The sequence below is a fragment of the Delphinus delphis genome, chromosome 19, assembly GCF_949987515.2.
Source record: "Delphinus delphis chromosome 19, mDelDel1.2, whole genome shotgun sequence".
In the NCBI taxonomy this organism is placed as follows: Eukaryota; Metazoa; Chordata; class Mammalia; order Artiodactyla; family Delphinidae; genus Delphinus; species Delphinus delphis.
The window spans coordinates 56982555-56998148 of NC_082701.1; the positions used below are offsets into that span (position 1 = coordinate 56982555).

The following is a 15594-nucleotide window of genomic DNA, read 5'->3' on the forward strand; positions in this document are numbered from 1 at the left end:
GTCCTCTGTGGGGCACGTGCACCCTGCTTGGAGTTTCTGTACCCCTCCTCTTACCCTCCCAGCTCAGGGCACAGTGTTCTCCTCCCACGCGGCACAGGAGGGAGCTGAGGACTTGCCTGACGCTCCGGGCTCAGGACACAGTGGACTTCAGCTCTTTCTGATTCGGGATCCGACTCTCCTGCCCTACATCCCACGCTGTCCTTTCCCCCGAGCAGCACCCGGGGCCTGGGTCAGAGGCAAGGACACAACTGCTGCTCCTCCCGCAGCCGTGACCCTGAGACCAGGGTGGTCCGGGTCGCGACAGAGGAGGTCCCCAGGTGCCTGAGCCTTCTCTCTGGCAGGGCTGTGGTCAGCTTTCCTACCACCGTCTGACCCCGGGGGATCTGCCGCACCAAGGGGGTGAGGGCTGGTCTGGCGTGGAGCCAGGAAGGGAGGGGACGGTAGGAACGTGCCGTGGGGCTGCTTGCAGGCATGCTTCTGCTTTTTCGCACGGGGGTTACCCCCAGGCCCCTTCTCCAGAGGTGTGAGAGCGAGAGCAAGACAAGACAGCTGTTCTTTGCACCTGGATGGTCCAAACCCTTTGACACTGACTGATGCCAGCAATGGGCTCTCCCTAAAAGAACACGCACACAACACGCAGCCTTGCACCTGGTTTCTGGTTCATGCACCACCGCCCGCCGCCCGCCGCCACTGGCCGAGTCTCAAAGGAGTGTCCGTCAGAATCAGCCGAGAGGCTGGCTAAAAATGCAGCTCGCCAGGCCCCGCCGCGGAAACTCTCATCGGGCGGGTCTGGGGCGAGGCCCGGGAGTCTGCGTTCTCAACCAGCCCTCGGACGACTTGGGCTCTGATGCTCAGCGGCGCCCGCTTTGAGAAACCCGACTCCGGGGCTGAGACCCGCCCCCCCACCCCACAGCCTCCATGCTCCAAACCTTCCCCACGTCGCCGAGCGCACGGGCCCCCTCCCCTCCCCTCCCCTCCCCTCCCCTCCCCTCCCCTCCTATGGGCCTCACCCGCGCGCGGTCGTGGAAGCATCTGGGGAGAGTGGTGCCGGCCGGGAGGGAAACCCCCGGCCGCCCCCTTCGCCCCGCGCCACCGCCCGGGAGGCGCAGCGCGGCAGCCGGCAGGGGGCGCGGCGCGGGGACCACACGGAGGGGGCGCCGGGCGGCCCAGCAGGAGCGGAGGAGCGGGGAGGGGAGGAAAGGGGCACGCGAGGCCTGGGAGGCGCGCGGCGGCGGGGGCGGGGCGGGGCGGCCAGGCCGGGGCGGGGCCGGCGGGCGGGCGGCGAACGCCGGGGGAGCGCGCCCGGGGAGCGCGGAGGAGGAGCGCGGACGCCGCCGCCGCCCCTGCCCGCCCGCGCGCAACAGTTCCCCGAAAGTTGCCGCCCGGGAGGCGCGCGCGCTGGGCGGCAGAGGGGCGGGCGGCGGCGGCGGCGGGGACGCGGCGTCGCGGCCCGCCGCGGAGAGCGCGGGCGGCGGCGGCGGCGGCGGCGGCATGGGCACCCGGCAGACCAAGGGCAGCCTGGCGGAGAGAGCCAGCCCCGGCGCGGCGCCCGGCCCCCGCCGCGAGCGGCCCGACTTCTGGGCGTCGCTGCTGCTGCGCGCCGGGGACAAGGCGGGGCGCGCGGGCGCCGGCTCGGGGCTGCCCCCCTACCACCGGCGCGTCGGCATGGTCCAGGAGCTGCTGCGGATGGTGCGCCAGGGCCGGCGGGAGGAGGCGGGGACGCTGCTGCAGCACCTGCGCCAGGTGAGCGCCGGGAGGGGGCGCGGGGGTGCCCCGCCCCTTCCCGCAGAGGCCCCGGAGCGCCGAGGGGCACCGCCCGGGCCCCTGCTCGCGGGGATGGAGCCCGGTCTCGCCGCAGGTGCCTCGACGCTGCCCCTGAATTCGAGGCCTCAGGACAGGGCGGAGGAAGGCTGGCCCGGTGAGGCCCGGCTGAGGGGGACCTGTTGGAATAATGTCCCCGCTTCAGTCCTCCGCAGGCAAGGACTGAAGGAGGAGGAGGCTGGTCCCGGGGACGGTTCGTGGGAGGGGATGCCTGCCTGGGCCGAGGCGCTTTTCTTCCCCTCTACCCGCCGGCAGTCACCCCCGTCAAGGGTCCTCAAGGAATGCGCAGTCGTCAGCTTCCCCAGGGGGCGTCCAAGGGCGCAGCCCTGGGGCTGGTGAGATAGATGCCAGTCCCCAGGGGCTTTGCCCACCCGGGAGGCCTCCTGGAGAAGAGGCGTCCCGGATGGCGGTTCGGGTGGGCGACAAGGTTTTCTCTCCTGTGACTAACTTTGGCAGGCGCTCAGCCGGGGGCCCCCGCGGAGCAGTGGAGGGGGGCGGGGGGGGCTGGACTGGGTTCCTGCGTGACTATCTGCAGGGACTTCAGGAGGCTGCCTGCACTCTGCTCTCAGCCTGTTCCTGTCCCTGCCCCGCTGGTTAGGGACCGTCCTTGCACATCTGGCTGGTCTCCTCTGCTTTGGGGCTGCCTTGGGGCTGACGCTGTCCCCCACCTCTCTTTGGCTTTTTTCCTTCCTCACTTTCTTTTGAGGGAGGGGGCGGCCTGCTCCGTGGATTTTGTGGAGTCGCAGAGAGGCAGGAGGGTGCACCTCCTGCATCCCCGGAGGTTGTCTTGGCGGGGCTTTGTGAGGGTAGCTGAGTCCAAGCCCGTATTCTTGCTAGATTGACCCCGTTAGTGGTGGAGTCCGGAGGGGATGGGGGAGGGGGCCTCTCGGGTGGCCTTTCTGAAGTTCCTCCATCACTGATGAGAGAGGCTGTAGGAGAACCTTCCCGGGAGGAGCTTCCAAAATCGAATCAGACCCACATCCCTCCTGGAGTCTGCAGCAGACCCCCAACCCCCTTTATATGTGGTGTGGGTTACCCTGGAGTGTATGTTCCCAAGGTGTGTGCTGTACAGGGAGAGGGAAGCAGAGGCTTCTGCTCTGGCCTCCACTTTCCCAAACAGCGTCCGGAAGGCTGCCTGAGATGCCACTGGATCCCCAGGTGCCTTCTCTTGAGCCCAGTCATCAAAGAAAGATGACATTCCACACCACATAACTTTCTTGGTGTGTATTTTTTTGTCTTTCAAAAAACTGGAAACCAGTGTATGGCCTCTGTGGAAACTGTTTTGCTTTCAAACGGCATAATGGATTTTCCAGACCATCATATCCATTTGCACACCAGACAGTGAGAAGGTTTTTCTGATCATGTGCTGTTCCCTCGCACCGGGGTGGGTGCTTCGGAGGATTCAGGACCGTGGAGGGGCTGACGGTGGAGGTCCAGACAAGCCCTTCTGGGAGGGTGAAAGAGCACAGTGCCGCCAGTCGGTCCGCTGGGGCCTGCGGGGTGAGGCAGACCCTCGAGGCTGAGTGTGATTCCACATCCTGGGGAAGCTCGTTTCGGACCCCCCCACAGGGTCCCTGAGACAGAGAGCATTTCCGGAGAGATAGTGCCTTGTTGGTGTCCTGACACCCTTCTCAGTGGCGGGACTGCGAGGGCTGATGGAGGGCAGAGGTTAGCCAGGCTCACCCTTTTCTGTGAAAGCAGCAGCATAACTTGCCCTCCAGTTCCAGCCATGTGCTGGGCTTTCCTGACCTCTGGGTAAGGTCTGTGGGCCTCTCTGGAGCCAGTGACGGGCCTGCCCAAGGCGCCTGGAGAGCTGTGTTGCCTAGAACTTGCAGATCAGGGCCCCTCCAGGAAGTGGCGGTGGGCCCTGGGCGGTGTGGGAGGGGAGCCCCGGGTGTCCAAATGTCTGTGAGAAACCAAGAGGTGGTTTTTTAGGACCCTGAGGCTGTTTGGAGGAACGTAGAGCTGCATCTGTGCTGTGCACTGAAGTGGCTTTCTCCTAAATCGTATTTTCCTTTCCAGTTTCCTCCTCTAGGCTGGAGGTGGTGATGTTCAGAAAGGGAATGAGAAGTCACTGAGAGAGGTGCAAACACCCGGGGCCTCAGCACGGGGGGGGGGGGGACCAGCAAGGCCTCATCAGTAACAGTGGGCAGAGGCGGGGTGTGCAGAGCTCAGGGGCTGGTCCTGCTGGGATGCTGTCACAGCCCCACAAGGCGCAGGGTGGCGTTGATGAAGAGAAACAGGCAGAGATGGTGGCAGCCCAACAGCCACGGCGTCCGCACTTGCTCCTGTGTTTGACAACGTGTGTGGCTGCCCAGAGCCCGAGGGGGGGAGGAGGCTGGAGGTCCTCAGTCCCTGTGGTTCTTCACCCCCTTGAGTCCGTGAGCTTTTTGTGGCCCTGAAAGAGTTCTAGACACTCTTCCCAGACCAGTGCAGCAACATTCACAATCTTGCAAGTATTTCGGAGGGTTCGCAGACCTCAAGTTCAGGATATGCCCCCATCTGGGACCTCCCCTCCCCCGACCATATGACTTGCTACAGGCTCAGGATGTGGAACTAGAGACCCCGGGACCACGTGTGGCAATTCACGGTGGGCTGAAGGATGGTGGCTGCCGCTGCTGCCGCTTCTGAGTCTAGGACTCTTTCCAACCTGAGATTTGGGGGGTGGTTTCCCTGATGGGAGACTCTCCAGCCTGTCCGAGCCTGTCCCTTGCCAGAGAGGAATCAGGAGGCCTCCTTCATGTTAAGGATGCCGAGCTGTGCTGGGGGTGCCGGCAGGATGCCAGGAAGCTGCCAGCTGCCTGGAAGGAGCAGAGAGCCGCCCCCTTCCCTGTAGGAGCCGTGTCATCTCAGTAAGAGCCTGGGGCCAAGGGTCAGCTCGGGCAGCTTGCCTTCCGGTCCTCAGTCTGCTTTGACCTTGGACCCAGCTGATAATCTCTGTGTGGTGTTTCCTTGGTTCCCAGAGGGTATCTGAGGTACTGAGCAGAGCAAATGCTACAAAGTGTGTGAAATTGCCTTGGTTCTGCAAATCAAGACTCGTTCTCCCGGCCACGATGATAAGAAACAGGAGAATCTGCTTGGGGTCTGGGCGGGCTGCGGGCAGGGTCTCATACCCTTTCTCCGGCCGGGCCCAGGATGTTTCAGATTCTGTCTACCTGACCAGGGCTCAGTCCGGGTCAAAAGCTCACTGCAAGTTCAGAAGCAGTGTGGGGCGGCATGGGGATGAAAGAAGTCAGCTGTGGATAGAAGAAGCCGCTCCTCTCCCCTCCCCCGGCCCCGTTCCTGCAGGCCTCACCCTTCCCCAGATGTTGCTTCCTAAGTCTTAGGCTCACACTTGCCATCTTCAAGGAGCCCTGGGGAAGAAGTAACCTTTAGTCATGGAGAGAGGGCAAGTGCCGAGCTACAAGGGAGGTGGGGTGTCATCTCTTCAGAGCAGTGGTTTCTCTGAGTCCCCAGATCCCAGACTGGGCCATCAGCCAGCTTCCTGGAGCACCAGAGGAAGGGCTCAGTTTCCCCGGGACACCCCAGGCTGAGGTGGCTGCCTCCTCCCTGCTTTCCCATAAAGAGGGTCTGGTCGGGTTGGCTTATTGCCCCTCAGTGTGGCGCAGCCCCGCTGAGCAGAGCTGTGCCAGGCTTAGCCTGACGCTGTGGCCCCTGGGAACGTGAGCCTCACCAGCAGTGCAGAAAGGAACCCTCAGCAACGAGGATGTCTGGCTGCCCCAGGAGGCTGGCTAAGGGGCGAGCACGCAGAGGGCCCTTGGGAGCCTGGAGGTTGGGTGCTTTTTCCTCCGACAACCCCCCAAGAGGATTGCTTAGGCGAGCAGCTTGGAAGGCCACCAGACAACGAGCAGGGAGTTCCCCACCCTCAGCCTCGATCTCGTTCTTCTCCACCTGGGATGCACTTCCTCATTTCCGCGGAATGCTCCTTACCTTTCCAAGGCCACCCTTCTGAGCCACGTCAGCCCAGGGCTCTGAGATCCGGGTGCCGGTTAGGCTGTGTGGATTTAATTGTCCCTACAGACGTAGTTTTCCCCTCTGTCCATTTTGTTTGTCAGGCTATGTCACATGCTCCCTGAGGGTGGAGACCCCACCACTGCCTTTGTGTTGAACACCAGCTGCTGCAACCTCGAGTGAGTCGTGTGCTGGGGATGCGCTGTCACGGCATGTCCTCGGCAAGCACTTGGATCTGGGCTGTGCGTCCAGGGGCTTATTTGCCCGGCCGGCTGGTACGGTCGTGAGATCTGGCGAGTTTGCTGTCATTTGGTTGGATTCCTGGGAGCCGTGTCCATAGGGATCGGCTGTGGCCTGGCGGCCCGCCAGGCGGTGGTGTTCTTGGAGAGGGGAGTGGCATGGTGCCCGGCCTCCGAGGGCTCCGTGGGGATCCCGCTCGGCAGGTGCAGCGCAGGGCCTCTGCTGAGGTGGCGGGAGAGAGTGGAGCCTGACTGGAGGCTGGCCTCCACGTTCCTCACTCGCTGCTTGTGCTGAATCATGTTTGTTCCATCCGCAAAGAGAAACCTGCCTTTTTAAACGCTGCTGCTCTCTGACCGGGCTGGGCATTTCCAGGGCTGCAGAAGCAGGAGGAATCCCATGCCAGGGCCTGCTCTACTGGTTTCCAAGGCCAGGACACGGCCACCTCAGTATGGCCGGGGGGCGGGGAGACGGCAGGTCCGGGGCTGGGCCAGCTATCCTGGCTTCAGGTCTGGAGCGGAGGGGGCCCTCTGCTAGAGCTAATGCCCGCCCCCTCAGAGATGCCCACAAACAGCCTGGGCTCCACTGCGGACCCCCACCCCCCGCCTTGCCTAACGCCGCCTTGGGGCATCGGGGCACCCTCCCCTTGCCCAGAGTCATTTCATTTCCAAGTGCACTTTGCTGGCAGAGGCCACAGATCGTATACCGGGCACAGGAAATCCTTGAGAGGATTTTAAGCTTGTCCTCAGGGACGCTCCCCCCCCCCGCCCCACCCCCCCACAGTGTCCTCGCTCAGGAGCCAGCAGGGTCTGGCTCAGACCTCTCGAGTCATCCTGCCAGTAACCGGAGGCATTGTTGGTACAGCCTCCCCCATCCTCAGGGTTCCAGCGGCTGCGCCAGTCCGCCCACACAGCCCACACACGCCTGCAGGCCGGAGCCACCTGCAGAAGGGTTATCCAGGTGATTAGGGTTTCTCCCCATCGGGGTGCCCAAGGGGTGGGGTCAACATCTGGGGAGATCCCCACCCCGAGTGGAGGTGTCAGCCAGCCGTCTGCCCCCGTCACTTTCCCGCCAGGAGCAGCACCGTGGGCGGCCTGTGACAAGGGTGACCCCCCCCACCCTATGCTGCGTGCCCTGGCCCTCCGGCTGTGTCACATCCACTCTCCTCAGGAGAAACTGGGGGTGGGAGCCGTTGTGTAAACCGGCGGGCCCCATCACTGTCGCTGGGAGAGTCCGCTGTTCTGATGAGAGCAGTGACCTTGACGGGCCAAGCGGGGCGGGGGCCGGGCCTTACAGTGCCTGCTTTCCTCCCCACCCCACCCACTGGCCCGAGCAGAGCCCACGTGGCTCTCTGGGAACATTTCCCAGCCTTTTTTTTTTTTTTTAACTTTTATTAGCTCAAACTCCTGGCTGCTGCAGCCATATGGAGTTCTGCCGAAGGCTGCTGCTCAAGGGATGTGGCATTTTGATGTTTCTAACTTCATCTTAACCAGGATAGACGCAGAGTCGGGCGAGAGTGGAGGATGTCAGTGTTTGCCTGCAGGGTGGCCTTACGTTGGACCTGAGGTCTGTGCCCACCTCCAGGGCTGCCCCTGCCTGCTCTGGCCTCCGCCTCCCGGCCTCTGTCTGCCTCTCTCCTGCCCGCCTCCTGGGCCTTCTCTGTGTCTCTCCCTCTTCCTGGGCGAGAAGCAGACTTTTCGTCTCTGTTATTTGGCCCCATCTTGTTCAGCTTCCCTCTGCAGCCGCCACGCCCCAGCCTCCATGGCAGGAAGGCAGCCATGGGGGCCGTGAGAACTGGAGGGAGTCAGCGGCTGGGGGGTTGGTTGTCTGGTCTGGTCGGTGCCCGGTGCCTTGGGCGGGAGGTCAGGCGCTGGAGACACCCCTCCCGCCTGCGTGCTGCTTCCCAGCCCATAAAGCATTTTCTCCTGTTTATTTTGCTCCTTAAATAGTCTTGTGAGGTCAGCAGCATATTGCTTAAAGCAAAAAAGGGTGGGTTTTCTTTTTTAATATTATAAAAGCAGCGCATCATCATTGTACGAAAACAAGAAAATACAGATGAGCAAAACTAAGACCTGAGAGTGTTTCACGTGTCCCACGGTCTAGTGCCCGCTCTTCCAGGCAGTGGTCTAGGCCCCGGGAGGCAGAAGAGACAGTAGTAATTGTCCCCCCACCTCATGGAGGGGTTGTGAGGATCCAGGAGGCCGGTGCTGGTGCAGGTGCTTAGCGGGGCTCCGAGAAAGGGCTCTGCTCTGGTGGCCGCTGGGAACTGGGGGGACCTCGGCTCTGGTCCCGGCTCAGGCTCTAACTTGCCAGCCCCTTCCCTTCTCTGGCCTCAGTTTCCCCACCAACAAAGTGAAGGGCTGTGTGGCTGAGATGACCACTGAGGTTCCCTGTCACCACGCAGGTTCCACCAGGCTCCCGTGGATTCAGGGATGGACCCGTTCATTCCCACAAGAGCCGGATTCACAGTCGTGCACTGATGTCACTCCCTTGTCCCCACCTTGTACAAGAGCTGGGACACGGGGAGGGGCTTCTGGAGGGAAGCAGACCCCTGGGGCTGACCTCTGCACACCGGCACAAACCCTTCCTCCCTCGGGGCTCCCAAATGGACCAGGAGCTGGGCTGGGAGCTGCAGGGCGCCAGCCCCCCACTTCCTAGTTGGGACTTTGTCTCACCTGCCCTGCCTGGTCCCTCCCAGCGGTCCTGGTGCTCAGGCCTGTGCCTCTCCTGTCCACACCCCCTTCCCAGGCCCTTGGCCCCTTGGCCCCCTGTCCCCCAGCACGTTCTCCGAGTGGTACTTTTTCAGTGGTTTGTTTGTTAAAGTGGGATGATGTGGCAGTGGAGGCCCAGATGAAGTTGGAGGAGGTGGAGAGTGGAGCACAGCCCGAGGAGAGGGTGGTCCCCGCACAGTGGAGCGTGGCCAGGCCCCTGCTCCCGGCAACCAAGGACTCTGGGGGCGCGAAGGCCATTCAGTGAGTGAGTCCAGGTGGCCCAGTGGTGCCTCATCGCTTCAGTCCTTCAGTGAGATGTAAGGCAGCTCCTGGCCCATACAGGTGCCTTTGTGAGAAGTAGAAGAAGACACCTCTCTGGTTGGCAGAGACAAAGTCAAGGCTCGGTGAGTTCAGCTCCACCCAGACACCCTTGTGCAGTGTGCATCCTGCACAGCTGTACTTAGCATCCTTGGTGAAGGTGCACAGAAGTTCAGTCTTTATCAGCTGAAGCCAGTCAGGAGGCTCACCCCTTCTCCCATTTGCCCCCTCGGGCATGGCCTTCCTACATCACCTACGGCAGGGAACAGTGCAGTGTCAGCCAGAACATGATTTCTGCCTCTGAGCTGAACGCTTGCCCTCTCCCTCCTGAATCAGGGAGCTGAAACGATCGGGTATCTTCTTCTAGAAGGTTCCAGATCAACACTCCTGCCTCTCCAAGGGCGTTGGACAGATGCAAAGACATCAGTGAGTCTGGAGTGAGGCTCAGGGGGGAGCATCAGGGGGGACACAGGTAGATCAGAGAGTCCTTCCTTGCTGGGCTCCCAAGGACTCCAGCCCCTCGCCCATGTCCTGGGGACCAGGAATCCCTCCCCAGCTTCCCAGACTGTTTGCATCCCCGCCTCCGCTGATTCTGGGGGAAATTAGGTCTGGATGCTTGCACCCCCTGTAAATAACCTCCACGTCTCCAGATGAAATAACTCCCTTCAGTTTAGTTTTTCCTAGTACGAGCCAGTCTTCTGAACTTCTTATCATTCTCATCGGCCGATCTACGTTTTCTATTTTCTTCTGCAGTTGCGGAGTTTCGGGGTTTCCAAACAGCTGCCAGCCCAGGGACCATGGGAGGGGGGAGGTTCTCGGAGATGGAAGCTCAGACACAAGTTTCCAAGTTACCTGTTCTGAGAATTCCCATCTCTCCAGAAATCACCTGCTGGTTGAGAATCGGCCCAGTCAAGCAGGGGGAGAATAATAGAGATGTTTTCGGTGTGACACATCTCAGTGGGAGGCTGGACCACGCGCGAGGGCCCAGAAGTGGGCACTGTGAGGGGGCCAGAGGCTCAGGAAGTTGGGGGAGCAGGCCTGGAATAGGAGAGGGGGCAGCAGGATGGAACTGGAGAAACAGTTTTGGAAAGCTGGCAGGAGGTGGCCAGGAAACCCAAAGGAGCAGAGGCAGCTGGCTGGGGACGTGAGAGCCGGTGTGTTGCGCCTGGGCCAGGCTTTGGTGGGGAGACGCCACCAAGGAAATCCTGTGGGCAGAACCCAGGGACCCTGGGACCGGGAGAGAGACCTGGGACCCGGGCAGGAGGCTCTGGGCCTCCGCGGGCCTGTCACTTTGGCCCTTTCACTTCACCCACTTCCACCTCCAACCCGGCCCTCCCAGGGTCCCTGGAAGCTGTGGACAAACTCGGTGACCTCCCAGAGACCAGGCAAAGGCCCTCCCTCCCCAAGGACACTGCCCTTTGCAGCCTTTGAGGCTCACTGATTCTTTCTTGTTGCTGCTGGCTGTGGCCCCTGGTTCTTCCACTTGTGGGGCAGTGAGGCCCCGAGGCAGGGCCTTAAGATGGGGAAGAGTCCACCTGGCCAGGGCTCCTTCCCTGGGTCCACTCCTGCCCCACCCCCCGCTGCCCAGAGAAAAGGTCTTGGGGAAATCAGCTGAGCTGGAGCGCAGGCAGGCAGGGCCTCGCCGCGGCCGTGGACCTGGGGGACCTCTTACCCCTGCACTTGGGTGTGAGCTGCATTCGAGCTGGACTCCCTGTCCTGCGTGACTCATCTCTGCTCCCCCGGATTCTCGGAGGCTGTGCCCGGGCCTTGCCTCTGACCTAGAGATTTAAAGTGGTAAAGACCCCTAGTCTGGGGGGGGGGGGTTGATTTTATGTGCCGTCTCGGCGAGGCCATGGTACCCAGTTTTTGGTCAAATGTGAGTCTAGATACTGCCGCAAAGATATTTTTTAGATGAGATTAACGTGCAATCCGTCAACCTTGTGTAAAGCGGGTGACCTTGTGTAGTGTGGGTTGGCCTCAGGCGATCAGTTGAAGTCCCTTGAGAGAAAAGGCGGAGGAATTCTGCCCCAGGCTGCCTGCCTTCAGACCTGCCGGCTCCCACAGTCACTATTCCTCACACCTCCCTCTCTCTCTCACACACCCCTCTTATCAGGTCTGTTCCTCTGGAGAACGCCGACTGTTACACTTGTCTTCCAAGGGCTGACGTCTGGGGGAGGCGGGTAAGGAACTTCCGGAGGCCCCCGCGGCCCCCCGCACTGCCACTGGATCGCAACCCTCCGGTCCTCGACTTCTCACTCTGAGAAGTGGGCTGTCCCAGGCAGCCTGTCCTGCTTGGAAAGCAGGTTGTCAGCGAGCCAGAGGAGCCTTGAAGTCACTCCTCCACCCCTTCTTCTTCTGCATTTCCTTCCACAATGGACCAAACCTTTTATTTAAAATGGACAACAGTAACCACATGGAAAGACAGATGGGCTTAAATGCATTCACCAGAAGCCATCAACAAAGGATTATCTCCCAAGCACAGATCAGGAGGGGCGGGGGTGGATGACAGAGTGCTGAGAATCTGTGGAATGTAGGAGCGGGTGGACCTCAGGGACCTGCTGGCCCCAGCCTTTCTGCAGAATCATAAGCCCACAAGGTGCTCTGGGGAGCGGGAGGCTGGAAAATAAGTTTGGGAAGTAGCGCGAATGCTCCCAGCCTTTCCGTCTTAAAGCGGTGGCTGAAACATCGTCGGACGGGAGCAGGGCGCAGGGGTGGGCGGCACGTGCCTGGGGCCACACAGTGACCGAGGGGCTACCTCAGGCCTGGAGCCTGGGGGGCTCCTGCCCTGCCCTGAGCAGAGCCTGGGTGGACCTGTGACCGCAGGGGGCGGAGCAAACCCTCTTCAGGCCTGCTGTGCCTCCCGGCTGATTTTATGTTTTTCTGAAGAGAAAGCAGCCTTTTATTTATTTGTTGCTACTGCCGTTTCTTGGATTTTAATTGCATTACACTTGGCAATGGTCAAACATCTGTTTCCAGAGGCCTGCTTTGTGCAGAGAGTGTCGTTTTTAAAGACCTCAAAGTTAAAACACAAATAACGTGCAGCCGTGAAGCCAGCACGCTGCGTGCTGGCGGGGAGAGCAGACCCACCAGTCACTTGTCACAGTTAAGGAGGGTCGCCTGCCAGGGTGCCCGCCTTCAAACCCTGCAGGGCCGGTGGTCGTGGAGGGGCAGGAGCCCCCAGCCGCCCCCCTGGGGGACGGCGGCCCTGCAGTGGGACGAGAGAACCGGCCTCGCCCCTCAGCGGGACAGGCAAGCGGGCAGGGCAGCGGCCCGAGGGGCAGCGCCCACCCTGGAGCCGGCGGGAGCAGCCTTGCCAGCAAGCAGGCCAATGCCAGCGGGTTTCTTTCAGGGAGAGGCCAACGCGGCGGTAGCTTTTATGACTTCTTCAGGTTTGCTTTGGTGTTTCTGAAGTCTGAGAGTGTGTGTGTGTGTGTGTGTGTGTGTGTGTGTGCGTGTGCGCGCGCCCGCGCGCCTCTGGCCTCCCTCCCCGGGGACGGGCTACACTGGACACACAAACACAAGGACAGCTGCCCGCCCGGACCTCGGCCTCATTGTCGTGTCCCTGGGAGGTTTATGGTGTCCTTGGGGCGTGTTTGTGCACACACACCACACACACACACACACACGCACATATATACAGACACACGCAGTGCTCATGGGTGCTAGATTTTCTCAGTTACGATTCAACATACTGAACTAAAAATGTTAAAGCCTACTGTTGCCCTAAGATTTTAAGTGTAAGCTACAAATGCCATTCTGTTTATGAATCTAGTAGATTTAAATAATCACATTTAAGGGTAGAGGGCTTATAACTTTGTCAAGTTTCTTTCAATATCTTAGTGATTTCGCAAATTTAATATATCCAGTTTTCTTAAGTTTATAAGTAGCCGTCCTAAAAAGCGGGACTTTCCCAAGCTCCCGCACAGTTCTAAAATGCATAAGCTTATAAATACGGTGAATATTAAATTCTGTTAGACATTTCGAAACTGTCACAAACTCGGCCAGATCCTCCTTCAGCGTCCTGCTTAAAATCATAAGCCTAAAGTCAGTTACTCACTTACCCCTCTCAGATTGGAATTGCAGGCCTCATCTGTTAGGTGATTCTCTGAAGTGTTACAAGTGTGTGAAGCGTCAGATTTATGAATTTCTGGGTGCATCTGAGCCGCATTACTCCAGTGTCTGCCGGTGTAATTCAACGCCTCCGGGGTTAAGAGGCAGCGGATGAGCCCAAGAGCGACCTTCTGTCCTCAGTACCCCGAACTGCGCCCCCTCCAACTCCCCTGTCCGGGCGGCTTCACCGCTGGGCTGGATTCTGTCTGCTGCTGTTCCTTTCATCCGTCCTCCCCTGTTCCTCCTGCCCTCAGGGCCCCACCTCTTCAGCTGTTTAGCAGTGTCCTCTTGGATGGAGAACACCCCACGCCCTTGGCTCCGGGATCGTGCATCCCAGGGGGCCCGAAGAAAGAGTCCTTAGCAGCGACCTTCCCTCCTGGTACAGAACTCCTACTACAGCAGCACTAAGGGATCTCTCCCCACTGCTTACATAGTTCCAGTGTCTGTGAACTCACTACTTGATTTTTTTTAAATTGTGGTAAAGTGTAGATAACGTAAAACTTACCATTTTAACCACTTTTACGTGTACAGTTCAGTGGCCTTAAGCACATGTACAGTGTTGTGCAACCATCCGTCTACAGAGCGCTTCATTTTCCCAAACTGAAACTCTGTCCCCATTAAACACTAATTCCCCATCCCCTTCTCCCCAGCCCCTGGCACCCTCCACCCTCCCTTCTGTCTCTATGGTTTGGACTCCTCTAGGGACCTCATACGAGTGGAATCGTACAGCATGTGTCCTCCTGTTACCGCCTTATTTCATTTAGCATCATGTCCTCCCGGTTCATCCTGTTGGAGTGCGTGTCAGGATTCCCTTTACCACTTGTTTTTAAATGTTCTTTCTTACACTGGGCTGGAAACCGTCTTAGGGGATGTGGTTCTATAGGGAGCATTTCTTTTTTTTTTTTTTTTTGGCTGTGCCACCCGGCTTGCGGGATCTTAGTCAACCCTGTCCAGGGATTGAACCCCGGGCCCTCGGGAGTGAAAGCACGGAGTCCTAGCCACTGGAGCGCCAGGAAATTCCCTACAGGGAGCATCTCTGACTAGCCCAGTCCCACCTCTGGGAGCAGACAGCAAAGGAGAGTGTGTCGGGGGTACACGCATCCAGAGAGGACCCAGGGCTGGTGGAAGCAGCAAGGAGGTTTCTGCCGATAACGGTCCCAGTTGCCCACAGCTGTGCTCCTGGCTGAGGTCAGCACAGGCCAGAGGAGGAAAGGGGTCCCCGCCCACTTGGCCTAACCTTTCCGCCTTGGTGCGTCCCCTGGGGAAAATGCCACCGCTGTTTCCATCCGCCGTATTAGTTTCCTAGGGCTGCCGTCACAGACGACCACTGTCTTGGTGGCTTCGAACGACAGAAACGTCTTCTCTCACGGCTCTAGAGACCAGAAGCCTCAAATCAAGGTGTGGGCAGGCCACCCTCCCTTGAGAGGCTGTCGGGAGAGTTCACTCTTCACCGCTTCAGCGGCTGGTGGCCCTGGCTGCATCCATCTTCCCATCCCCTTCTTCTCTGTGTCTGTCTCTTGTAAGGACACCTGGCGTTGGATTTAGGGCCCAACTGGGTAACCCAAGATGATCTCATCTTGAGATCCTTAATCTGCAAAGACCCTTTTTCCAAATGAGATAAATTCGCACGTTCTGGGGACTAGGGATGTGGAGTTGTCTCTGGGGCGCCGCCATTTAGCCCGGCGCATCCGTTTCCGTTTCTCACACGTGGTGTGTACCTTGCCCCAGGTGTCCCGTCCACCCCGTCCATCCCCGGCGGGACTCTGCCCACCTTCCTTAGAGGTCGTGGTCTTCATTCACGCGGAGCTCCTCTGGCTTCTCCCCTTGGCGGCTTCCTGGGGCTGCATCTCCCTGACAGCACCTGGCAGTTCCCGTCCCTCCCCTGGGAATCCCCGAGGCAGCCAGAATGTCAGGGGGGAGGGGACACGGAGACCGGTGGCCCAGGCAGGCCAGTACTGCAGACTGTGTCCCTCCCCCGGAAGAGTGGCCTCTGATGTTCCAGAGGAGGACCGCGTGCGATCACTGCCTCGTTATCGCCCCGCGCACGCGGGCTCCGGTGGCCTCAATGCAGCTGTCTACCTTTTCTGGTTAATATGCGGAGCCTGCTGCCTGCTCCTTCCCCGGGCAGGAGCCGTAGCTTCATGCCTGGAGGAGAGAGACAGACACAAGCGCATTTCCCGCAGGGCCTTCCTCCTGGGAACAGGCCCAAAACCTGGAACTTAAAAGGCAAGAGGGTGCTCGTGGTTTAAAATAGCGAGTGCGTGGCAGCCTGCTGAGTGGCTTCCGCCTAAAATACCTGCGGAGACACACCAAAAGCAGATGAAAATTCCTGAAAGCCAAGAAAGGTGGGCGGCTTGGGAGGAACCCCTTCCAGCTCTGAGACAGATGGAGCTGCCCCGGCTCCCCCCGGAAGCTGAGACCTCCCAGAGGAAGGGGAAGCCCCCTT

At 60.0% G+C, this 15594-nt stretch overlaps 1 protein-coding gene across 1 annotated transcript in view; it reads left to right on the forward strand.

Annotated features, from left to right (window-relative positions):
• The first annotated feature begins 1423 nt into the window (after window positions 1-1423).
• LRRC75A (leucine rich repeat containing 75A) overlaps window positions 1424-15594 on the forward strand; it is a 35353-nt gene continuing 21182 nt past the window's right edge. The window contains exon 1 of the mRNA XM_059998123.1: window positions 1424-1743. Within this exon, the coding sequence (XP_059854106.1) occupies window positions 1492-1743 (252 nt within the window). The 5' untranslated portion in view covers window positions 1424-1491. The remainder of the gene's footprint in view (window positions 1744-15594) is intronic.